Here is a 27,705-nt window from a genome sequence, read left to right on the forward strand (position 1 = left end):
ATTTGATTTGATTTGTTGTTGGTGGTTCTTTATTGTACATAATATAATCATTGTCTTGCAGTTTACTCCTCAAATATCCATCCCCATATCTGAGTACTCGAGAAAGTCTAGGGGAGACCACTCCCGATTTTTGAAAATAAAACTGAGAGACTGACAATGTCATCATACAAGATCAGCATATTGTTGCTGACCAATCACTTTTGCTTTAAAAACATCATTTAACAATGAAGCAATGCAAACCTTGTAAAATCCCTGAGTTGGCAATGTCTCTACTGAACTACAGGTAGGTGGGGGAAACGAGTCTGCCAAGTGGTGAAAAGCTAAACATACTAATTTGTTTTTGTATTTATTCAATATTTATTAATTTATCTTTAGTTCATATTCACAGCTCAAAATACCTGATATTGTGACAATAATCCAGTAGCAGAATTATGCTTTAAAATATCTGTTTTTTCAATGTTTCTCTCTCTCTCAAAACAGATAGCTGAAATATCATATTTTTTGTTCTTAACATCAGCCATATCATACATATTGCATACCAGGGAGTTTTCCTGCCTTGCATCTAAACCTGCTGGGTTATGCTCCAGGTTCCTGTGATCCTGCTCTGGATAAACAGGTTTAGATAATGTATATATTGTTCTTAATCTCAGATGCTGTCTCTGTCATTTTGTGCCTGTCCATACTCATATTACCTGCAACTCTTTTCTTATTTTTTTTTATATCTTTCCAGGACTGCAGGTGCAAAATTCTGTCTATAAATTGTTTGTGCCTGAGATGGAATCATAGATCAATATGGCTGGTAGAAAATAACAAAGCTCAGTGTTTTGTTTTTTTTTTTTTGAGATTTTTGAATGAAATATTGAAGGCATTCATTATAAGCACATTGTCGTTGGAGCAGGATATGTTGTGTGGTGTAGACATTTAGAGTAAAAAACTCTCAAACCTTAAAATTCACCTAAAGTTCATTATTAATTGGCCCATTCTGGGCAGTAAAAGGAAACGAAAAAAGTGCCAACAGTCAACGCAGATTTGTTCAGCACAAATGACATAAAAATATTTTACAAATTATAAAATTGTGTAAAATTGTTTATATTCAGTACCTGGTTTTGATTATGCTTGTTTTTATAAGACAAAAATAAAACCAAATAGTAAAGTGTGTTGTGTAGTGTAGCAAGCTTCTACTAACATTAAATTCATATTATATCCAAACCCATTAAGAATACAGTTTTGTCTCATTGTGACACAAAAACTAAATTCCATAGTAGCTCTTTAACCATACTATAATCACTAAAACTGAAACTAATATATATAAAAATAAAATAGAAATGTCTTTGTAAAATACAAACTAAACTAAAACTAAAAATACACGATGAAGGAAAACTAAAACTAAACTGAATTTCCAAGTAAGGTCAGAAAAAATACAGAAATAAAAACTAATATAAAAAGGCAAAACTATAATAACCTTGCTAAGCTTATTATGTTCGCACAGAAATAAAAAATGACATTCATCCATCCCATCACGAAGATAACCTTCTTGAAGGTCCAGTATTTTTTCACAATCTTGGCACTCTGTTCTTTGCCCCAGACAATTCCCTTTTAAGAGAAGCTACATGAATTAATTTTACATATACAAATATAATATTCCCTGAATAGTTTATAAATAAGGCCAATGAAGAACTAGTCCAACCCTGACAAAAGCCTTAAATGTTATCTATTATAATCAGTTTAGTCAGCAAAGATCAATGTTTCAAGAAATGTCTTTTTACATTAAGATATGGTTAAGACAACAAAGTTGGAAATAATTTTAGCACAGATCTTTTCTGAGTTAAAAATGCTAGTTCTTGCTACTAGCACGAGTGAAGTTTTCATGTAAGAAACAGCACATGCATGGACACAGATGAGTCTCTTAAAAGCTCTATGTGGTAGGAATTCACAAACCATCCAATAATAAACAGTGTGTCTTTAGCTGGTGAAAACAAAATTATGCTATAGCTAAATAGTGCATAAGTGTGCATATCTCAAAATTAAAATAATAGCATCAAAACATTTTAGGAGTTTATATCAATTATGTCAGTATTAAATCACAAAAGGATTTCTAAATCAGGAAAAGAAAAATGCTATGAAATAGCCTTTGTATGGCTAATTTGTTTACAAATATTTTACTAAAATATTCATATGGGTTAACTCAAATGGTTAGGGAGGAAAAGCATATCAGTCCTGTTGGGTACTGTGAATGCCGCCACGGGGTACTGTGAAAGTGGAGAAGCAATATAGCACAAGATTTCCACCTAGCCAGGACCGTGGCTTACAGACCACGTGGGAGGAATAGCAGAAGCACTTCCATGTTGGCCAATATAAGAGGACCTGACCAACCTCACAGGGACAAGCTAGAGTTAGGTGGACGGTGGACGAAGCTTGCTGAGAGGAGCGGAGGAGAAAGAAAAAGAGAGAGAAGAATAGTTTGTGTGCTGAGCCTGTTGTTTACTTGTGGCTGTGGTAGTGGGAAACACTTGCTGAAGAGTTTTTCTAAAAATAAATAAGCTCTTGGTGTTTTAACTTGTGTGCCCTGTGTCTGTTGTGCTGGGTTTGTGGAGCAACAGTGCCCCCTAGTGTCAAATATATATATATATATATATATATATATATATATATATATATATATACACACAGTGGTGTGAAAAACTATTTGCCCCCTTCCTGATTTCTTATTCTTTTGCATGTTTGTCACACAAAATGTTTCTGATCATCAAACACATTTAACCATTAGTCAAATATAACACAAGTAAACACAAAATGCAGTTTGTAAATGGTGGTTTTTATTATTTAGGGAGAAAAAAAAATCCAAACCTACATGGCCCTGTGTGAAAAAGTAATTGCCCCCTGAACCTAATAACTGGTTGGGCCACCCTTAGCAGCAATAACTGCAATCAAGCGTTTGCGATAACTTGCAATGAGTCTTTTACAGCGCTCTGGAGGAATTTTGGCCCACTCATCTTTGCAAAATTGTTGTAATTCAGCTTTATTTGAGGGTTTTCTAGCATGAACCGCCTTTTTAAGGTCATGCCATAGCATCTCAATTGGATTCAGGTCAGGACTTTGACTAGGCCACTCCAAAGTCTTCATTTTGTTTTTCTTCAGCCATTCAGAGGTGGATTTGCTGGTGTGTTTTGGGTCATTGTCCTGTTGCAGCACCCAAGATCGCTTCAGCTTGAGTTGACGAACAGATGGCCGGACATTCTCCTTCAGGATTTTTTGGTAGACAGTAGAATTCATGGTTCCATCTATCACAGCAAGCCTTCCAGGTCCTGAAGCAGCAAAACAACCCCAGACCATCACACTACCACCACCATATTTTACTGTTGGTATGATGTTCTTTTTCTGAAATGCTGTGTTCCTTTTACGCCAGATGTAACGGGACATTTGCCTTCCAAAAAGTTCAACTTTTGTCTCATCAGTCCACAAGGTATTTTCCCAAAAGTCTTGGCAATCATTGAGATGTTTCTTAGCAAAATTGAGACGAGCCCTAATGTTCTTTTTGCTTAACAGTGGTTTGCGTCTTGGACATCTGCCATGCAGGCGTTTTTGCCCAGTCTCTTTCTTATGGTGGAGTCGTGAACACTGACCTTAATTGAGGCAAGTGAGGCCTGCAGTTCTTTAGACGTTGTCCTGGGGTCTTTTGTGACCTCTCGGATGAGTCGTCTCTGTGCTCTTGGGGTAATTTTGGTCGGCCGGCCACTCCTGGGAAGGTTCACCACTGTTCCATGTTTTTGCCATTTGTGGATAATGGCTCTCACTGTGGGTCGCTGGAGTCCCAAAGCTTTAGAAATGGCTTTATAACCTTTACCAGACTGATAGATCTCAATTACTTCTGTTCTCATTTGTTCCTGAATTTCTTTGGATCTTGGCATGATGTCTAGCTTTTGAGGTGCTTTTGGTCTACTTCTCTGTGTCAGGCAGCTCCTATTTAAGTGATTTCTTGATTGAAACAGGTGTGGCAGTAATCAGGCATGGGGATGGCTACGGAAATTGAACTCAGGTGTGATACACCACAGTTAGGTTATTTTTTTAACAAGGGGGCAATTACTTTTTCACACAGGGCTATGTAGGTTTGGATTTTTTTTCTCCCTAAATAATAAAAACCATCATTTAAAAACTGCATTTTGTGTTTACTTGTGTTATATTTGACTAATGGTTAAATGTGTTTGATGATCAGAAACATTTTGTGTGACAAACATGCAAAAGAATAAGAAATCAGGAAGGGGGCAAATAGTTTTTCACACCACTGTATATATATATATATATATATATATATATATATATATATATATATATATATATATATATATATATATATATATTTGCAGTTGGAGATCCACAAAGGGAGAAAAAACGAATCACGTATCATAAAATAGTTTTATTCCTGAGCTTTCAACCCCACGGATCATACGGTCTTAGTCACCTCCACCCACCCCCCACTGAATGTGTTGCTATATATTGCCTTTGATTCTTGTAAGTCTAAGCATTATCCTCTGATGAAGACCCCTGACAGGGGTTGAAAGCTCAGGAATAAAACTATTTTATGATATGTGATTCGTTTTTTCTCCCTTTGTGGATCTCCAACTGCAAATATGCAAACCGTATCACAGACCTTCTCTTCCATATATATATATATATATATATATAAATATAAAATTTATATTTAATTCATCAGGTATGAACATTTCCTTGCTAAACTTATTAAAAGAAAACAAAACTGGACAACTTCTTGCTTTCTTTTACTTCTTTAAACAGGACTCTATATTAAGTGAACAAAGCTCTATAACACATGTCTGATGACAATGTTACGTGCAGTACAGGGCAGAAATTTCAATTGGCTTAGTTAAGTATTCAGCTGACCTAATGTGTTATAAGGAAGAATGCTTAAAAGGATCTAAGAAACAGTGAAGAGAATACATCTTTTATCAGTGTGGAAAATTTGCAGATGTGCCCAAGACTGTTGCTGCTAAAGATAAAGTATCCTGGCTCTTTGCCAAAGAATCCCTCAACAAGGCTATTGACTGAGAAAGAGAGATTGTCGAAAATGTAATTAAACAACCTATTTTCATTAAACTGAATATGCTGTTATAAAATTAAAAGGAAAAAAGTACGGTAGAATTTAAACTGTTTAAAAGAGAACACTCCACATTACCTTCACCTTATTTTTAAATAAGTGATCAATTCTTATACCGTGAGAAAAACATAAATAAAATTATAGAAATATATTTTACCACACAGAAAGGTAAAGAAACAAAAGAAATACAGAAAAGCCACCAGGATCTCACCTCAAGTTTCTGTGCCTTATCTCTACTGAGGGGCTCCAATGGTAAGCTTAAATTGTTAGCTTCTGCCAAGGATCGAAGATCAAAGTAATACTTTGCATAAACACTAGACGGGACATTAATGTTGAATTGCAACATCTCAAGAAATTGACGTTCAAGTTCATTCCTGTAATAAATGTAAATAAGGTAAATGAAGCAACAAATTCCAGATACATGAAAATCATATAATAAATAAGCGTGTAGACGTTGCAATTTTATTCTTAAAACAATGTCACTATTGAGATATGGTATATAGAGTATATATCATGTAGAGTAATTCTACATACGATACTGAAAGATAATGTAAAACTATCTTTGTTGACACTGCAAGATTAGTGCATACGGCAGCAGTGTAAACAATCATATTAAGAATTATACAGTATATTATATATTATTATTATATAGTATATACATAATTTCACTAGTAGAAACTTAAATTTGATGCCTTACTACCTACCAGGGTTGCCGCTGGAAATTGTAAACAGCTATTAGTTAAATTTAAAAAATACTATAAATTCTGGGCTGTGGGACAATAATATTACTCTAAGAGGAAGCTCTTCAAAAGTGCTGGCTACAGGGATTTTTGCAAGATAAAGATGGTTGTGGCAGCCTTATGTATAAGCTAATCATTTCTTACAATATCTGGCATTGTTACACAATAGAAGAACATGTTTTGGATACTGTAAACTCCTTTCACAGGTTCTTTAAATATTATAATCACTTCCACATAGTGAAGTGCATTCCAATCTCTTAACATCCAACTTATGATCTCAACAGTGACAATTTTAATCAACAATACTCTTCTTTCAGGACAATATGAGTTAATGAGCAGGTATTTCTTTAAATATGCATGGGTCTACATTACAGGTGTCTGTTAACATGTAGAATGATCTAACAGATCTTTGGGTATTGAAATAGTCCTTAACCTCAATGTAAAGAATTTTAATTATGTTTAGGCATACATTGTTAAAAAAAAAAAAAGGTTTGAATTAAGAAGTCAAACTTTACATTACCCTTTAAGAGTATATTTGAGACAAGATGTATTAAATGATAATCTCCCCTCTCTGATTTGTAAGCTGGTTTTATGAATGCCAAAAAGACTGCTCAAACAATTTCTTACACAAAACAGTTTAATCCGCTTTCATAAGTAAAGTTAACACAAAAATCAAATCAAAACTGAAATACCTTAAAAGACATTAGTGTAAAATAACTAATGAACATGTTGTTTACCACAGGGCAGCTACTCATGTAAAACGATTATGAAAACTGCCATTGTGTTTTGTCCTAATGCAACAGGCTGTAGCAGTGATTTTCTTTTTGTTGTATTGATTATATGTAGAAGCAAGTAACGTTCCATACAGTCAAGTAAAACTTAATGAGGCAAAGCAAAATTGAACCCCCACCTGAGAGAAAGAGAGAAGAGCCTATAACAAATGCTACTTCAAAAAAGGAACAAGAAAGGAGGGGTATCCTTTTCCCCAAAATGTAAGTTTATTCTAAAATGTTATTGATTAGATCCTGCCATATTTTTTAAAAGCTTTGAACAAATCCTATAAGTGAGAATTGGATTTTTTCAATTTCAAGTAGTATAGAACATCAGTTACTCATGGGGTGGATTTCTTTCAATTGAGCAACATAAGTCTGTGTGCTAGTAGTGTAGTAAAGGAATTACAGTTTGCTTGTCCTTCTTCACTTTAAGCTGCCTAGGAGTACACCAAACACATCTACTAATGGGTTTGGACTGATTGTGACACAAAGGATGTCTGATAAGCATGCAAAGATTTTTATTCAAAATGTTGTTAATTTGGTGCACACCCAGAACATGAGGCCTGAGCTAGACTGCAACATTCGCAGGTTGAATCTTGCCCTGGAAACATTTTGGACAATTTTAATCAAGATAAATGCGCTTGGTAAAAGATTTTAAGTTGAAAGATTGAGTGGGTTGCACATGTGGAGCTAAAGTGTATTCTATGCATGGCTGCCTTCCACTACTTGTCTGAAATATTAAGTGACAGATCCTTTCCCCAGTGAACTCTAGGGAGGCTTTAAATATTTTTATAAATTGTAGAGATGCTATCTGAGTCTTCAAGACTATTCAATATTTCCTCTGGAATAGAACATGGTGGCAGTGGTTTTCAAGTTCAATCCTTTATATGTGGTTGCAGGCTTTTGCTCCATCCAAATACACAATCAGCAAGCTATGTTTACTTTTTAATTAGTCTTATTGTTTAAATAACTTTCTTTTTATTTCATCATGTATTTTGAATAAAAAAATACCTTAGATATACATTTCAATTTAAAGGAAATTAACAAATATTTGTATTTTTGCTTTATCTTTAGATGTTTAACTGTCATTTACTTTTTAATTCACTTTTTCTGTGGAATTTGGCTTCTAAGTTGTACCTAAACATAGACAATTCATAACAACGACACTAACTGCTAAAGGGTAGCTATTTTAATGCTGCTCACCTATGTGCCTATTGGTAAATAACAGAATAAATAATCAGAAAGTTTAACAAAGAAACAAAATATTTAAAAGCAAATAAAGAATTCTTATGCATCGAAATTACTGTTCCATTCAGTAAAAATTTAGCATGCCCAGTTGGTAATTTCTGGAGTGATACAAAACAAATGGAAATGTGTCAGTAACACATTTATTAATGATTGAAGGAATTCAATTAAAGAAAAAATTGGTTAGGATGAAAACATGTAGACAGAGGGGACTGCCAGGATTGAACTTGAGAACCACTGGACTACAGTGTTGTGGTGGTTCAAGAAATGAAGTAACTTTACAGTGTAATTTTAAAAAGTCTAAAAATAAAATTCACATTATCAGCAGAAGGCTGTGAGGCAAGAAAAGAGGACTAGTTGCTGAGAGAAGTCTGATGAACAGTTGTTTGCAGGTAAGGGAGGTGAAGAGGAATAAAAGGAGCATATCCACTTCTTCCACATTCGTCTCAATGGTAACTGTCATTTTTATAGGAACATCAGGTAACATGTAATAAAGCATTCATGCAACTGAAAATGTACACTCAAAATGTGCTTCACACTGAGACTACACCAAAGCCAACAACGGACAATCCTGAATTAAAAAATGCTATTTACAGTGGGGCAAAAAAGTATTTAGTCAGCCACCAATTGTGCAAGTTCTCCCACTTAAAAAGATGAGAGAGGCCTGTAATTTTTATCATAGGTATACCTCAACTATGAGAGACAAAATGAGAAAAAAAAATCCAGAAAATCACATTGTCTGATTTTTAAAGAATTTATTTGCAAATTATGGTGGGATATAAGTATTTGGTCACCTACAAACAAGCAAGATTTCTGGCTCTCACAGACCTGTAACTTCTTCTGAAAGAGGCTCCTCTGTCCTCCACTCGTTACCTGTATTAATGGCACCTGTTTGAACTCGTTATCAATATAAGAGACACCTGTCCACAACCTCAAACAGTCACACTCCAAACTCCACTATGGCCAAGACCAAAGAGCTGTCAAAGGACACCAGAAACAAAATTGTAGACCTGCACCAGGCTGGGAAGACTGAATCTGCAATAGGTGAGCAGCTTGGTGTGAAGAAATCAACTGTGGCAGCAATTATTAGAAAATGGAAGACATACAAGACCAATGATAATCTCCCTCGATCTGGAGCTCCACGCAAGATCTCACCCCGTGGGGTCAAAATGATCACAAGAACGGTGAGCAAAAATCCCAGAACCACAGAGGGGGACCTAGTGAATGACCTGCAGAGAGCTGGGACCAAAGTAACAAAGGCTACCATCAGTAACACACTACACCGCCAGGGACTCAAATCCTGCAGTGCCAGACGTGTCCCCCTGCTTAAGCCAGTACATGTGCAGGCCCGTCTGAAGTTTGCTAGAGAGCATTTGGATGATCCAGAAGAGGATTGGGAGAATGTCATATGGTCAGATGAAAAAACTCTACTCGTCGTGTTTGGAGGAGAATGCTGAGTTGCATCCAAAGAACACCATACCTACTGTAAAGCATGGGGGTGAAAACATCATGCTTTGGGGCTGTTTTTCTGCTAAGGGACCAGGACGACTGATCCGTGTAAAGGGAAGAATGAATGGGGCCATGTATCGTCAGATTTTGAGTGAAAACCTCCTTCCATCAGCAAGGGCATTGAAGATGAAACGTGGCTGGGTCTTTCAGCATGACAATGATCCCAAACACACCGCCCGGGTAACGAAGGAGTGGCTTCGTAAGAAGCATTTCAAGGTCCTGGAGTGGCCTAGCCAGTGTCCAGATCTCAACCCCATAGAAAATCTTTGGAGGGAGTTGAAAGTCCGTATTGCCCAGCGACAGCCCCAAAACATCACTGCTCTAGAGGAGATCTGCATGGAAGAATGGGCCAAAATACCAGCAACAGTGTGTGAAAACCGTGTGAAGACTTACAGAAAACGTTTGACCTCTGTCATTGCCAACAAAGGGTATATAACAAAGTATTGAGATTAACTTTTGTTATTGACCAAATACTTTTTTTCCACCGTAATTTGCAAATAAATTCTTCAAAAATCAGACAATGTGATTTTCTGGATTTTGTTTTTCTCATTTTGTCTCTCATAGTTGAGGTATACCTATGATGAAAAGTACAGGCCTCCCTCATCTTTTTAAGTGGGAGAACTTGCACAATTGGTGGCTGACTAAATACTTTTTTGCCCCACTGTATATGAAGTTGTCATTTTGTATGTCACCAGCAAAGAATCATGGACATCTACAGTATTTGTTTATTTCTTTATTCTATAAAGAGTAATTTTTAAGCACATAGTAAAATAATTTCCTTAGTTGTAAAATTGAGCCACAGGAAAACTAAGCACTCTTTTTAGGTCATACAGCATGGCAGTACACAGGACTGAAAATGGCAGTATTCTGGTTTACAGGGCAAACTCTTATCCTCTAGGTCATAATGTCTGCCTTTCTGTTATTTATCCTTTCCTCTCTCTATACAAGAATAATAATAATAATAATGCCATTTTATTTATAGGGCACTTTACATTAGCAGTAAATCTCAAAGTGCAACATAAAAGTTTAAACAAAGGCAAAGCAAGATAAAAACAGAGATAAAACAACAATAATTATAGCATTCTTGTTAATAAGCTTTCCTAAATAGAAAAGTCTTTAGCTGTTTTTTAAAACAGCTCACAATCTGCTGTGTTCTTAGGCTCTCTGGTAGGGCTTTCCAGAGCCGTGGACCAGCGGCTGCAAAGCCTCGGTCACCCATTGTATGAAGTTTGGTCACAGGGGGGCGAAGGCGGTAGGTATTTGCAAAACAGAGGTTTCTTGTAGTTGATTGTAGTATAAGGAGTTCTTTAAGATATTGTGGAGCATTTCCATGGATACACTGGTGAGTAAACAAACAGTTTGTATTCGATAAGGAGATGGATAGGGAGCCAATGAAGTTGCCCAAGGATTGGTGAAATGTGTTCATATTTCCGCACCCTAATCAGGATTCTTGCAGCACTATTTTGAATTTGTTGTAGCTTTTGAAGGCTCTTGTTGGGTATCACGATGAGGAGTGCATTACAATAAGTCCAGTCTGGATGAGACAAAGGTATGAACCAGCTTTTCAGCATCACAGAGGGAGAGATAGGGACAGAGTTTGTCTATGTTTCGGAGATGAAGAAATGCAATTTTACAAAGGTGATGGACATGTGTATCAAATTACAGATGGGAGTCTAACTTGACACCCAGATTTGTAACAGAAGGGGAGAGGGTAATGGTACAGTCAGAAAAGGAAATACAATTAACAGAGGAATTAAGTTGATGGGGGGTGCCAATTAAAAGAGCTTCAGTTTTGGTGCTGTTTAGCTTGAGGAAGTTCTTGGACATCCAGGCCTCAATCTCATCCAAGCAAGAGGAAAGAGTTGATGGAGGTGTAAGAGAAGTCGAATCCAGTCTCACATAGAGCTGCATTTCATCGGCATAGCAATGGAATGAAACTCCATGCTTGCAGATGATATGACCCAGGGGTAGCATATAGATATTAAAGAGGGTCGGCCCAAGGACTGATCCTTGTGGGACCCCACAGGTGACAGTGTGGGTATGAGATTTAGCAATGCCAGAAAATCCAATTGTATAGTGAAGATGATGAAGGCGAATATTATGATCTACCGTATCAAATGCAGCTGTGAGGTCCAGGAGGATAAGGAGTGATGGAGAGCCCTGGTCAACAGCCATCAGGAGGTCATTGGTGACTCTGACCAGGGCTGTCTCTGTACTGTGAGAAGTTCGGAAACCAGATTGAAATTTTTCAAACAGATTGAATTTTTTGAGGTGATCCTGAAGCAGAACCAAAACAACCTTTTCCAAAACCTTAGACAAAAATGGAAGGTTGGAGATCAGACAACACAATCACTTCAGGATCCAAACAGGATTTTTTTTAAATGAGGTCTAATTTTTGCGGTTTTCAAGGCCAGTGAGACTAAGCCGCTCTGATGAGAGTGATTAATGATATCAGCAATAAGAGGCTTATATCTGATACATTAGCTTTTAACAGAGGAGTAGGAAAAGGGTCCAATGAACACGTTGAAGGCCTCATCCTCTTTATGATGCCCTCAACTTCTTTAACTATGGTACAGAGGAACTGGGAAAAGCAGCCCATTGGCTTTGATGTAGAAACATCCAGCAATGGAGGGCTTGTGGCAAACAATGAGGAGCAGATGATGTCCACTTTAGAGGTGAAATATTCAATAAAATTATTGCACTGCTCATCTGTGAAACTATTACAGGCATAGGTGTGAGAATTGAGTAAATGATATATCACGGAAAAAAGTTCTTTGGAATTTCCAGGACTGTTGTTGATTAAATTTAAATAGTATTGAGATCTGGCAGTGGTCAGGGCCCTGGAGTAGTTTTTTTGGTGTTCCTGATAAGCTAATTTGTGGACTGTTAAACTGGTTGCAACAAAACACAGCTCGAGGGCTTTCATCTGTTGAAGCTCACTTGTAAACCACGGGGCAGATTTTACAAAAGAGACCACTCGTGATTTAACTGGGGCATGGGTCTCAAGGATGTTGTGGAGCCCATTGTTGTAATAATCGACTAATTCACTGACAGAAGAAAGGTGGGGAGTAATGGAGAATTCATGTCATTTCTAACAGTTTAGGAGCCACATACAAAGTTATCTATTAGTATTATTTCAAAAAAAATGTAACCGGCCATATATACCTGAAGATGTTCCTCCACTCATCTAGGCGGCTTTTTCAGTTCAACTGAATGGTAGGGAAATACCCTAGCATTCAAAACCTTATGGGTAATCAGTTCTTTAAATGCTAGAGAATTTTACCTACCACTTAGATGTAGTCAAGAAACCACTCAGATGAAGGGAGAAATAGTTTGATGTGGGCTATTGAAAATCTACACAGATAGATACTGTATAAACATGGCAAATTAAGGGCATCTCCATTATATCACCAAACATTTCTATTACTATTATTTATTTATTATGGTACTGTTTCTTTGTTTAAGTATATTGAATTCAATCAGAAAAAGAGCAAAAAGTTAATTTGCAACTGACTCACATATCTTCTACTGTTATATCTTTGAGGATCTGGCAATAGTCCACATTCCACACTGCCTGGTCATCCCATACTTTAGATGCCAGTAAGATTGCACCTAAAACTATTCGCTTCCAGTTTGCTGGGCAGATGTCTATCTCTGCATAAGTTAGTAGTCTTTCAAGATACACCTGTGAAGAAATTAAGCAATTATTAACAACAACAAAAAGAACTGAAAATTAGAACAAAAATCCCTTTTCACCAAAAAAGAACTGACCTGTGTAGTGCACAGTATTTCAAAGAGAAAAGATACTAAAATAATTTTTATCATTTAAGAAGTTAATTACGGTTTATAACTTTGTTCCACTATGGTTTGCTAAAGGGTACTTTATTTTGTACACAGCCATTAAGATTGTATAATACTTTCCTCAGTTTTAACAGATGCATGCATAGACACCGTATTTTTTAAGAGGCACTATACATAAAATGTACTGTACATTAAGCCTATTGTTTGTACAGTTCTAGGTTGTTGCTGTAGTAAGATTGGTTAAAAATAAATGAACAAACGAAAAATATCATGAAAGTATATCATTTTAATATAGTCATATACAACAGAAAGAAATGTTAAATGCTGAATGTACTGGAAGCATTTTCTCAGTAATATTTCAATTAAAGTAAGTAATTATCAATATACTAACACAGCAAAATGCCTGTTTAGTAAAACTGGGCACAATGGAAAGTCCATCTGTTTCAATCACGTTCTGCATTTGGGAACCTCTGTTCACCAGATATGCTAACTCTTATATCTCTCTTTCTCTGAGACACTTGCCTTTGCTCATTGACATTCTAACCCTTACATCTCTCTTTCTTTGTGCATTGTCTTGCCCTTGTTCATCAGACATTCCAGCCATCTTGTGAACGATGGAGAACATTATGCCTAACCACAGACGGACGCTGGACATTTTGTAATTTTATATATAGAGTTATTACTGGGTTATCTTAAAAAATCACATTCAAGATCGATTTAAAGCATGCAACTCTAACATACAACAAAAAGGACCGAAGTAGTAAGCTTTCCAAAAAAAGAACAGCTTCTGATTTTACTAAAGCCTGCTTCCTAATGGATACAGCATAGGATTAGTCTTTAAGGATATTCAAAATGCAAGTGAAAAAAAGATTTTATTTAGTTACAAGATAGCACCAAATTTGATGCAGCACTTATATTTTTTTTCCTGCTTTTTGGTATATTATTTTAAAAAAATCATACTTCGCCTTTTCCTTGCTATAAATTGTTTTCATTTATGAAAGTAAAACTTTATTTCACCACATCTGTGTTAGGATCATTTTTTTAATATAAATGATTAGGCATATACTGGAATGCTACAGTCTGCGTGGGTTTCCTCCGGGTGCTCCGGTTTCCTCCCACAGTCCAAAGACATGCAGGTTAGGTGGATTGGTGATTCTAAATTGGCCCTAGTGTGTGCTTGGTGTGTGGGTGTGTTTGTGTGTGTCCTGCGGTGGGTTGGCACCCTGACCAGGATTGTTTCCTGCCTTGTGCCCTGTGTTGGCTGGGATTGGCTCCAGCAGACCCCCGTGACCCTGTGTTCGGATTCAGCGGGTTGGACAATGGATGGATGGATGGAATGCTACAAACACAATGAAAACATGCATCAGCTCTTTTCAATGTATTTCTTATTACCTTACATATCAATTTATAATTGAACTATATTAGCAGTGTCAACTGGCTTGACATTCCTTTCATTCTTGCTTAAAGAGTAGGACTAATCTTTCATTCCAAAAATCACAAATTTAAAAACCAGCATCTTTTCATATACCCACCAATGTAACAATGGCACATTCTGCAGTCAACTGAGCAGCACTAAAGAGTGTTCGGACAAATCGATAGATCTGTTTCTGTTCGGGATCGTGTTTATCATAGTCTGAGGGCACTTCTGATTTCTGGAAAGGAAGAAAAACAAATAACATAATAAAAAATAGTTCCAACTTTAAATCACCTTAAACACAAATATAATAATTCAACACAGATGAGAATAAAAACTACCGATAGAGGATGAAGTTTCTCATCAAAAATGTCTAACAACATTCTTCCGTCGGCATCCCTAGAAGAAAGGGAAAAATAAAGTGGGCATAAAAACATAGCCATAAAGAAAGCACTAAAGCATTTGTGAACAAAAAACGGTTGGATGCAGTGCTGTAAGAATGCACAACACAAATTTCCAATCAAAAATATGCTGGCAAATAGTACCAAATGCATCTAATTTTTCAGGAATACATTTTATGTATAAGAGAGTCATGGTTTAAAAATTGCAAACTAATCAGAACAGCTTTTTTACTAAAATAGTACACATCTAGGCTGTATCTAAATTTCACCAAAACTAGCAGTAGCTTAACAGGACATTTGCAAGTCAGATAACAAAACCTAAGCTGTTGATTGGTTACACACACACACAAATATATATAATTCTAAGAAGGCAACACCATTATGCTCCATGGCATTTAAAAAATGAAATAAAAATGCTATAAATGAAAATTGAATAGTGAGCTCCATCTAGTGGACACTAATAGTAGTAGATTTATTCTCACTGCTCTCTTAAAATTAAATTGTCTTTCTGTATTTGTCCTGATGAACTTAAAAAACATTTACAACTATATTCCAAAGGAAAGATGCGGACATTGAAATTTGATTTTGCTCATTTCCGTCTCCATAAAACAATTCATAAATGCTCTGCTACTGGGCTTCATTTATTTCCAGACATATGCTTGACTACTCTGGCTTGCTGTTTACTCTGTTTTAAATGGTGTCTTCCTTTCTATTTAGTTTTCATGCTCCCAAGTCCATAACATTAAAATAATCTCTCATCCTTCCTAATGTCTTGCAAAAACATTTTAAGTTGTGACTTATTTTTCCAACTTGGTTGTTATTTATTCAAACATGTGGATTGGTAAACAACATTTCCAATTCAACTGCTTTGAGTCTGATCCATTTTTTGACTACAGTGCATTATGCACGGATTTTTAATTTTTCCAAGCCACTTGTGGATTGAAGAAACCACCTCCATTCCAAAAGCTACATCTAGTGTTGCATCAGTTTCTTTCAACAAACTTGTTCTGTCACATTCTTTCATGTTTATGTTTTCTTTCCTTTTGTAATTGCTGCAGTTTTTTGACACTTTATGTCATTTCCTCTCTGGACCTTGACTGCTATGCTTTTTCACCATGGCTCTGTTCACTAACCACAATTTTTTCCCATTCTGGTTGAGCCTTTGGTTTCAACTTATGCCTTATTATTCTTAATCTTACCTTATTATTCTGCTTCGTTTTCACTCCCTAACATGACCCCATAATGTACCTTCAGCAAGATGTGTCTCACCTTTCATTGCTTTAATAAATACTTAGAGTGACTTTGTGTGCAGTTTGCAATAGGTACAAGAATGGATGGCTTAATCATATTGAAACTGTTTACAGTTGCATTATGACAGTTTTCATAAGAAATGTGCTATGTTGAATAAAGATTGTTATTTGATTTATTTTTGCAGACTCCATAAGGAAGATCAAAATATGCATATTTCATCAGGTGTTATATATCTCCGACTAGAAAATTTTATAGTCAGGGAAATAAGCAATTTGTGAATTATGTCTCTCTCAAATGAAAACAAGCAAACAAAATATAGCATAATGAGGCAATCTATGTTCCATCTTATGTTATAGTATGGTTGGCAAGAAGACTGACCACTTTAAAAAAAAATGAAAAACTCCTAAGCCAGAAAAGGCCACTCATTATTCTTGTTCTCTACTTTTTACTTTTATCAGTGAGGAACTGTAACAATAAGTTCCACCTTTAAAGGAAGCCATTGAGAATGGTTTAGACAGATTTCCCTGAATACAGTACCAAAGTGCACTAAAGACCCCATTCCAAAAAGTGATTAAATGCCTTTTTAGAAAGACAATTAAAACCCTTAAATTCAATCTATTGTATTTAACTTTTTCACTTTATCTCGTTATTGGTGTACATCCCATTATTTTATATTGATTTTGGCCATAATGAAAATTCTATGTTTTGCTGATCGTATAACTCCAAAGGATACTTTCTAAAGCACTTTTATATATCAGGCACTATGAAAAAAAAAAGTGTGTAAAGCTTGAGTGAGTGACTGGGATAGTTCAGAATATGTATTGCAATTACATAACTAAAATGTATAAAAATAAGGCAACAATTTTGGCAAAAAAATATTCACTAACAATTAGCCTCAGGATCTATGTTGAAAAGTTTTGCCCTTTGCCTCTTTGACTTTCAGCTGTCTTTTACTGACATGTGGAATGCATCTTTAATTCATACTTTTTCACTAGTTAACAAGGAGCCTGGAAAGAAAATAGCTGAGCTAGATGCTTTCCTTAGTTAACTAGGTTCATATCGTACAGAGAAGAATTTTATGGTCAAAGCCTTATTTCACTGTCCAGACAACTAACACTGGGAGCTAGCAAGTACAAACATGTAAAATTCATTAAGGATATACAGTATGAACCTACTTTACAAGTGGTTAAATGATTAGGTCCTTTCATGGGAAAAGCATTTGATGTGACAACTGTACACAGGATATCAGTTTCAGCACTATTAAGACAGCTGCTTTATTTCTATAGTATCAAGTACAAACACAAAATATGCATATTGATTATAGCACACACTACTCAAAAATGTAACATTTTAAAACGGCTTAATTCAATAAGGGCGGAGTGGTGGCTCTGAGGCTAGAGATCTGCGGCGGGAATCTGAAGGTGAGAAGTGACTCTATTTTTTTTCCTTAACCTGCAATTGCTTCATCCTGGATATGATGTTAATTTGCATCCAGCCCTGCAAGCAGGTCCTCCAACTTGCAGGGAAAACTTGGGGGTTGGTGACAAGATTGGCACTTCAGCCACCATAAAAAAAAAAAAACCAAAAAAAAAACCCTCACACTGTTCCAGTGTGGTGCTGAGGTGCCACCCATTGCATGGCTGCACTCGGGTCCCAATCCGGGTGGTTCATTGTGTGCCTGGAGCAGCAACATGCTGTAAAATTAGCGCATGCTCTTAATTCAATGCCGAGTGGGAATTACCCAGCATAACTGAGCACAAGACAGTAACCAACAGGGGGTCCTATAAGACAAGTCAGGTCAGGTCAGGGAGCATGCACTGGTACAGCGTGTTGCTGCACCCACCACATGACGAAACAGCTCAGGTTCCTGGTTGGCAACGCCCCAGGCAGACACACGGTCCATGTCCCACCCTCCGGAAATGGCCCTCTATCTGCCACAGCCAGGTCCAGATCCTGGTCCTGGTCCTGGTCTAGCCTCTCAGGTCTTCAACAATGAGGATCCTGCGAGCCAAATCATCCTTGGGAAATCGCGCCACATGGCTGTACAACAACAACATTTATTTATATAGCACATTTTCATACAAAAAATAGCTCAAAGTGCTTTACATAATGAAGAAAAGAAAAATAAAAGACAAAATACAAAATTTAAATAAGACAACATTAGTTAACACAGAAAGGAGTAAGGTCCGATGGCCAGGGTGGACAGAAAAAACAAAAAAAAACTCCAGACGGCTGGAGAAAAAAATAAAATCTGTAGGGGTTCCAGGCCACGAGACTGCCCAGTCCCCCCTGGGCATTCTACCTAACATAAATGAAATAGTCCTCTTTGTAGATAGGGTTCTCACGGAGTCACTTGATGGTGATGGTGATGGTCATACAGACTTCTGGCTTTTAATCCATCCATCATTGTTGGAACATCATGGTGCTTTGGGTAGATGGTGGTGGCGCAAGCCACCACCAAAAGGACACCGGAAAAGGAAACAGAAGTGCCGTAACTGCTGCTCCCTCACAATGCAGATAATGTATCTCATTCAAAACTCCATGAGCAACTGCTCAATCGACACAAAGTGAAACCAGCGGTACCCAAGGATTCTCCAAAGACACATAGTACCAAAGGAGCCCTGTCTTCATCTTAGGTTACTGGATAGCATCCTTGTCTTGTAACCATATAGCAAGACATGAAGCACCAGTAAGACTTGGACCTTCGTTCTTCTGTATAGATATCGGAAGCACTACAATCCCCTTTCCAATGACTTCATGACCCCCATGCTCTCACAATCCATATACCGACTTCATAGGAAGAGTCACTAGAGACATGAATGTCACCGCCGAGGTAAGTACTGTAAACCTCTCTATAAGGTCGATACTCTCTCCGCAGACAGATACAATGCTGATGGCTGTGCCTAAGAGGTTATTAAAGGCCTGGATCTTGGATTTTATCCAGGACACTCGCAAGCCCAGACACTTAGACTCCTTGCTCAGTTTATTACGAGCCCCAATCAGAGCCTTGATTTACTCCGCAAAGATCAAGCATCGTCAGCAAAGTCAAGATGTTGACTTGACAGTGAATCTTTCTTCACCAACAGATGCCTCACAGTCGCTGGACCCCACAACCATACCCAATACCCAATCCATGCAAGGATTGAACAGAGTAGGAGCAAGAACACACCCCTGACGAACCCCAGAATCAACTGGGAAAAATGGAGAGGTTCTGCCTCCACTTTGCACAGAACTCGCAGTACCAGTATACAGGCCAACCATGATATCCAACAACCTTGAGGGGATCCCGCAAAATCTCAGGATGTCCCACAGGGCAGCTCGATCAACTGAGTCAAATGCTTTACAAAAATTGACAAAGGCTCCAAAGAAACTCTGCTGATATTCACGTTTGCTCTGCATAAAAACCCTTAGTGCCAGTATGCGGTCGACGGTAGACTTCTTAAGCGTAAAATTAGACTGCTAGAAAGTGATCACAAATCCTATTGAGGACAACCCTAGCAAGGACCTTATTCAGCACCGACAGCAGTGTTATCCCCCTCTAGTTGTCGCAATCCAGGCAGATCACCCTTCCCTTTCCAGATAAGGACGACAAGTCCTGTTTTCCGGTCAGTTGGGATGATCTCCATCTCCCAAAAGGAAGCAAAGATTGCTTACAATGCAAGGAGGACAACCTTACCACCAGCCTGGAGAAGTTCACCTTGGACACCACAGATCCCTGCAGCCTTCACTACCCTCATCTGGTTCACCACCTGTGCGATCTCAGTGAGACTGGGTGGTTCACAACTAATTGGAGGATCAGCCTCAAGAACCACGGACCCAGATATATTCAACGTGCTAGCTGGAGGATAAGCTTTAAACAACTGCTCAAAGTAGCCAGCCCAGCAGGTCACAACTGCAGTGCCATCAGTAAGGACCGTTCCATCGGCTGCCTTGACTACGACTCTCCGAGGAGGAGATTCAGAAGTGCGTAATGCTTTGATTCCACTGTAAGCAGGATGTAGTCACTAGACAATAGATAGTATGTCACATGCTCACAGATTCCTCTAACAAATACCTCCTTATCTGCCCTTAGAGCCCTCGCAGCCGTCCTACTCAGTCGCTAGTACAGTCCGCAGCTGCCATCAAGCCGTGCGCTGCAACTCCTCTCGATGATATCCAGAGTTCCCTGCGAGATGAAACTCCTCTTTCTGAGAACACTGGTAACCCCGACAAAACCCTCAGCAACCTTCAGGGTCTTATCTTGGAAGGTATCCCACATCACTTTAGGATTAGAAGTTGCACCCAAATCTGTAAGTTTCTCACACAAACTGTGTGCAAACTCATCAGAAACAGCCTAATCTTGGAGTCTGGCCTGCTCCAGTCTCATTTTCCTAGTAGGTGGTAACCTACTGGACTTAAACTGGATCTTCACAGTAGCAACAACAAGTCTCTGTGGTCAGAATTCACAAACTGGCACTTCTGTAGACCCTGCAGTTTTGTAAGAGCCTCCAGCGTCTGCCCATGAGGATGTGATCAATCTCCTTCACTGCACCACCAGTATTGGAGTACCAAGTCCAACAATGTGGCTGAGGCTCCAGCAATTCGTAGCCCCTGACTTTGTGCAAAGTCAAGGAACATGGAGCCTCTTTCACCACAGTCACCAGACCCATGGGGACCGAGACAATCCTCATAGTCAGCTGTGTCAGTGCCAGTGGCTACACTGAAGTCACCCGTGACAAGAGGAGTGTCACGTCGCGGTCACCCATCAACCACCGAGCAAAGCTGCGAATAAAATGTCTTCCTTACCAAGACATCACTCACCGAGGTTGGAGTATACACTGAGACAACAGACAAGCACCCAGAGAGTGGACAAAAAGGAAGAAGCCACCAGGCATAATATAAATATTGGTAACGCACTAAAGAAGGACCTTGAGAAGAAAAAAGGATACTAAATTGAAAAGAGTAAATAAAAAACGCACAAATAGGTAAGGATATGAATTTCCAAAGTGTAATCAGAGATAACCTGGAAATAATTCCAGTAGTAAAAGGAAAACTATAAACAGCAATGTAAGACCTAGTACTACAAACTGTTCTGTAACTGCTGCATTACTGAAAGATAATCATAAACTAATCTATTGAGTCTGAATTAATTAATTATGCACAAGATCATCTATCATGCCGCGAACTATAAGTGGCATTTTCCTTTTAATCTTTAATACATTTTTTGGGGCTTTAGGGATGATGTTTGTGTCCTTTCTGAACTTTTTTCCCCCTCAAAGATTTACTTCTGATATTATTTATTCTCTATCATTCTCCATTTAAAAGTTTTTTTCAAATTATAACATTATGCCATTTTGTTTGCATATGGGCAGCACCATTTTAGACTTCTAGCATACCCGTTACTATGACATTTTACCCCAAGAACCTCCTGGAGTGTGTGACACCTGACCTCTTCAAAACAACAGTATTTAGTTAATGCATATAATTTCTTGGTGTGCAATTTATTTTGTGTGTTGTTTTCTGGATTGTTAAACCTCTGCTTTGTTATTAGGAACTTTAATTTTTGGCTAGTGTTCAGGATTTGATGACAGATCAGTTTAGTCTTTTGGTGAAAACCTTGTTATGATCATTTTGACCACCTTCTTTTCTCCAGGTCTTCCTCATAAAATCTTCTCTGTCTCATTCAAGTTAAAAACATGCCACAAGCCAAGACTCAGCTCTTCTTGCTCTGGTGCCCTTCAGGACATCCATCACAGTACTGATACACTATGTGGTAGACCTCTCCTTTTGCCACCAAGGGTCTTGGCAATTTTTAATTGCCAAATAACCTATTGTGTTTGTCTTTGGGATTTGGGAGGAAAACCAGAGAATCTGTAGAAAAGTCAACAAAGATACAGGGAAAATGTTCAGATTTCTCAATCATAATAACTGGGATAGGTTTTAAACACAGCAAATACTATACCACCACACTGCCACTAGCAGGGAAATGTTGGAAGCATCATTCCAGAAACTTTATTACAACTACAGTTAATAAATTACACAGTAAGGTTGAAATTCTTTATAGAATGGTAATAAAAAATTAAATTCAGCTGCCGTTCAGTTTATCTGTACATTAAAAACACAACACAGTACTAATATGTTGAAATGTGTCAAGTGAAAAGGAAGAAAGACATAAAACTACTAAACAGTATAAACCTTTAAAATTTGGACTAAACAATATGTAGTTGCTGCACTGGAAAGTGGGACAGAGAACAATGCTCACAAAATGAACAACTAAGAACCTGTGTAGATCACCTAGTGACTGTGTGATGTGTGTGACAGAGAGGGATATAGGGAGTGAGAATGAACTGGGTATAAGTTAGTTACATGAATACTCACACTCCCATCTTAAAAACCTATTGAAAAACAGTAGCTTCTAATATATTAGTCTTGCATGTGTCATTTATAGGATATAACGGCAGAATATTTCATTTATGTGCATGAGCTGGTAACAGACATGATATAAATTTACAGAAGACATTAGGCTTTTTTTCTAATATATTATGCTCCAGCTTTAAGGCATTATATAAATTTGCCTCAAACAATGCAGTACTGATAAAGCTGGCATATGAAATGCAAATACCTTTTTAAATACTTATTTATAAACTTGTAAAGCTACATACATGCACATCCTACAAGAAATGATGGTAACTGCTGTTTTTACTCATGTGTTGGGAACATACTCAAATTGTTTGCAGAATGTGACTTAAACTCTGCTTCTTTTAGCAACCAATCCTGTATGTCACTTGTGCTTTCACAAAACTCTGCATAAACTGGAAAGTCTAATAAAAATGACTGGAACCTGAGAAGATATGCAAAATATATAATAGATGCATGACGTCATAGATAGGAAAACACACAGAAAGCCCATGTTCCCACTTCTGTCAGTTGATTTAGAGATGCAAGAAATACAGCTGGGGTAAATACAAGTTATTGTGAAACTACTGTTATTCAGTAATGACAGTACTCAAAAGCAAGCCTGAAGTAATTTTAAAATCAACAGGATTAGAAGGAAGCTGTCAAGGAAAAGCGCCTCAGAGTAAAAAAATGTTGAGCAGAAACCAGACAGCCTGCAGTGCACTGTGAGAAACAATTGTAATTTAAAATACAGTATATATAAATAGTATGCAGGGTTAGTTAGTATGGTAGCAACGTGGTTACTGTTGCTATCTCATAGCTTCATGGAACTTTATTGAATCCTGGCTTGGTCACTGTCTTTGTGGAGTTGGGCATCTAGACAGTAGGTTTGTGAGTGTGGGATTGTGTAAGATTTTGTCCTGGAACCGTGTACTGGAAAATAATATCTAGAATACACTGTAGTTTATTTTTTTATTATTAATATCTAACTTTAAAAAAATGCACTTACAGCTTCATATCAGATAATAATTTTAATTTTTAATTAATTTTTTGCATTTATATAGCGCTTTTCTCACTACTCAAAGCGCTCAGCAAGTGCAGGTTAAGGGCCTTGCTTAAGGGCCCAACAGAGCAGAGTCCCTAATGGCATTGACGGGATTCGAACCGGCAACCTTCCGATTGCCAGTGCAGATCTCTAGCCTCAGAGCCACCACTCCGCCCTAGATAAGAGCTTTTGTTATAGGGAGTTTCATTGATCAGAAGAGCACCTGGGCCAATTTATGACTTTCTTCTTCATCAGATACTGCATTTGAACATTGCTTTGAAATGGAGGAAAATGATGACAAGAATAAACTTGGACTTGTGGTGAGGGCTATTTCATTGGTGAATAGCCCAGGAGGGGTGGGTGTGGGTGTGTGTGTGCGTCAGGAGCTGCAGAGCAACAACTAGAGGGAGGCTTGCAAATGCAGGCTCTCACTACCATTTTACATCTATGGACAAAGCTGCAAAAAATGACTAATCAAACAGTGCCACTTGGGAGTCTATGTGAGATGAAATGGTTCTTATTATTATTTTGGAAGCACTCAGTTCAACTCTGTTTATTGTTTTTGGGCATACTATAGTATAATAATAAATGTGAAAGTGCTACCAGTTCTTTTACTCTAACTGCATGATGTTATAGATATAAAAATGGAAAAGGATGCTAAATTACAGTACCTGAGAGTGTGGTAGATGTAGGAGATTTGAGGCATTTTCATTAAGTCTACAAAATAAGGAAAGTAAAATTCGAAATAAAGTCACCTAGGAATCTATCATGACAAAACAGGCAGACTGACACCCAGGTATGTTTCCTAACTCCATCGCAGTGCTGCCCAGACAGACCACAACTAGCTAAAATCCTATAAATGAAGTATGTGGATTGCAAGATAGACTGATGGCTAAACAATGTGTATGTTGGTTAACAATTTTGTCTTGTTAATAAGCATTGAGAGTGTCTGCTGGAGACAGCTTTATTAACTAATGTACTTATCATGAAGAAATATGTACAGACAAAATGTATTATATATTTTTTCATTTTTAATGTGATGAATGTATGTATAGTAGTGCTTCTTCTTTTCATTACATTTGATTACAATAACATTGGCACTACATTTAAACCAGTTATCTTTTCTGATCTCATCCCTATGGAAGGTACCTGATGATGAGTTAAGCAGCAGGTTTTGATACATTCAGGATGTCAGAAAAACAACAAGCTTTGAACCCCAGATGTTTATTTCTCTTTTCTTTCTTTAATTTTTTATTTCTGTCCTCTCTCACTTTTATTACATTTTTTTAAAAAGTCTTTACAAAATTTGCAAAAAATATTACCAAAAGTTACTCTGTAGTGCACTGCATTTTGTTTGGTACTTTTCTATTAAACAATTTTGAAAAACAAAAGTGTGGAAGAGTGCTATCCCAGGTAAAGTGAGAATTTGTCATTCCTTTGCAACATTAGACCTAATGTTACACTATTAATAAAACATATTTTAAGATCACAAATGTGCATTTACCATATCTGACCAGGAAAAAAGTAACAGAATACAATGAAAATTTCACTTACAATATTTGATCAAGACACAGTCAAACTCTTTTACTCTTGTTCTGGATCTCAATGGCCTGAGCCAATCTTGGCAAGATTAGTCATAAAGTAGTAAACCATCTTAGGATACAATGACTTTACAAAAGTATTTTTCATTGCTACAAGTGAGTGGAAAGAATGATGGAGCAAGCAACTTCATTACCTCACAGAAACAAGGGCCTATTTTAGTTCCTAAATGAGACACATTTTGCACTGGGTGCATTTTCTCTCCATACTCACACAGGTCTCATACTAATCCCCCCCCCCCCCCCACCACCACCACCATCCAGTTGCATGCTATTATGTTTATTGATGATGCTGGATTGTCACTGTGTTAAAGAATGCGGTTGTTGTATGTATGAGAAGTGTGGCCTGAGATTAAACCATATACCATTTAGGGCTGACTTCTGGTTTGCCCTTTTAGAATATACCTAGTCTCTTCATAATCATATTTCACTATATAGATTCAGAAAGTGAATACAGGAAAGGTTGCTCAAAATATCCATTATTATTTTAATTATGCATCAGCCAATTATTACCAATTTTTCTAGCATGCAACACTAGAATATGCTTGAAAATTAACTAAACTCTGTTGGCCCCAGGAATTTTCTGAAGGACTCTCATTTATTCAGGAGAATTTGTATCATTAAGTTGCATATAACAAAAAGTTACTAAATAAGCAATAACAAAGGCTACAAAATATGAATTTATAATTTTGGCACACCCCACCATTTCTAGATAGCCAGTCTGAACTTAAAGACATTCAAGATACAAATTATGTAACATGCACATACCTGTTTTTGATGTGGTAATATATTGCAAGAGCTACACTGTAAAAAGAAACAACAGTCAAAACCACAAAATAAATCATTAACAGTTCATAGGTTCTCTACTAAAATTTAAAAGGAAATTTCTAAGGAATGACTTTTTCACATGTTTAAAAACAATTTTATTAGATGGACTATACCTGTGACTTTTTGAAGTACCACTATAAGCACTGACATGATAACTCTTACTCTTACAAATATAGTAAGAGTATATGTTTCTAAGGCCTGCTCACAGCAAGACAAACAGTTTTTAATATAGGAATGTTACAAAATTTTAAAACAAGCAGATGCCTTTTAATACTTCATATATATATATAATAAGTAATAAGGTTAAAAGTATTAATATAGTCTTAAAATTTGTAAAATGGCACAGCCACTGTTTGCATTTTACATTCAAATCTCTGTGATTTCTAATTTTACCAATCAACATACAGTACTGTGCAAAAGTTTTAGGCAGGTGTGAAAAAATGCTGTAAACAAAGAATGCTTTCAGAAATATAAATAATGATTGTTTATTGTTATCAATTTACAAAATGCAAAGTGAGCGAACAAAAGGAAAATCTAAATCAAATCAATATTTGGTGTTACTACCTTTTGCCTTCAAACCAGCATCAATTCCTATAGGTTCACTTGCACAAAGTCAGGGAATTTGTAGGATTCTAGTCAGGTGTATGATCAACCAATTATACCAAACAGGTGCTAATGATCATCAATGTCACACGTAGGTTGAAACACAGTCATTAACTGAAACAGAAACAGCTGTGTAGGAGGCTTAAAACTGGGTGAAGAACAGCCAAACTCTACTACCAAGGTGAGGTTGTGGAAGACAGTTTCATGTCATGGCAAGATTGAGCACAGCAACAAGACACAAGGTAGTTATACTGCATCAGCAAGGTCTCTCCCAGACAAAGATTTCAAAGCAGACTGGGGTTTCAAGATGTGCTGTTCAAGCTCTTTTGAAGAAGCACAAAGAAACGGGCAACGTTGAGGATCGTAGACACAGTGGTCGGCCAAGGAAACTTAGTGCAGCAGATGAAAGACACATCAAGCTTATTACCCTTCGAAATCGGAAGATGTCCAGCAGTGCCATCAGCTCAGAACTGGCAGAAACCAGTGGGACCCAGGTACACCCATCTACTGTCCGGAGAGGTCTGGCCAGAAGTGGTCTTCATGGAAGAGTTGCAGCCAAAAAGCCATACCTCCGACGTGGAAACAAGGCCAAGCAACTCAAGTATGCACGAAAACATAGGAAGTGGGGTGCAGAAAAATGGCAGCAGGTGCTCTGGACTGATGAGTCAAAATTTGAAATATTTGGCTGTAGCAGAAGGCAGTTTGTTTATCGAAGGGCTGGAGACCGGTACAATAATGAGTGTCTGCAGGCAACAGTGAAGCATGGTGGAGGTTCCTTGAACATTTGGGGCTGCATTTCTGCAAACGGAGTTGGAGATTTGGTCAGGATTAATGGTGTTCTCAATGCTGAGAAATACAGGCAGATACTTATCCATCATGCAATACCATCAGGGAGGCGTATGATTGGCCCCAAATTTATTCTGCAGCAGGACAACGACCCCAAACATACAGCCAAGTCATTAAGAACTATCTTCAGCGTAAAGAAGAACAAGAAGTCCTGGAAGTGATGGTA

General features: G+C 37.4%; 1 protein-coding gene across 2 annotated transcripts in view; it reads right to left on the reverse strand.

Moving 5' to 3' along the window:
• The window catches only part of ccny (cyclin Y), a 192,938-nt gene that overhangs the window by 7,438 nt on the left and 157,795 nt on the right, over positions 1-27,705 (reverse strand). For both annotated transcript variants that reach the window (XM_028804110.2, XM_028804109.2), the window contains 5 exons: positions 26,031-26,066; positions 14,934-14,991; positions 14,711-14,830; positions 12,896-13,062; positions 5,322-5,484 (listed from right to left, as the gene is read on the reverse strand). In XM_028804110.2, the coding sequence (XP_028659943.1) occupies positions 5,322-5,484; positions 12,896-13,062; positions 14,711-14,830; positions 14,934-14,991; positions 26,031-26,066 (544 nt within the window). The remainder of the gene's footprint in view (positions 1-5,321; positions 5,485-12,895; positions 13,063-14,710; positions 14,831-14,933; positions 14,992-26,030; positions 26,067-27,705) is intronic.

This window comes from Erpetoichthys calabaricus, chromosome 6 (assembly GCF_900747795.2).
Source record: "Erpetoichthys calabaricus chromosome 6, fErpCal1.3, whole genome shotgun sequence".
Lineage (NCBI taxonomy): Eukaryota > Metazoa > Chordata > Cladistia > Polypteriformes > Polypteridae > Erpetoichthys > Erpetoichthys calabaricus.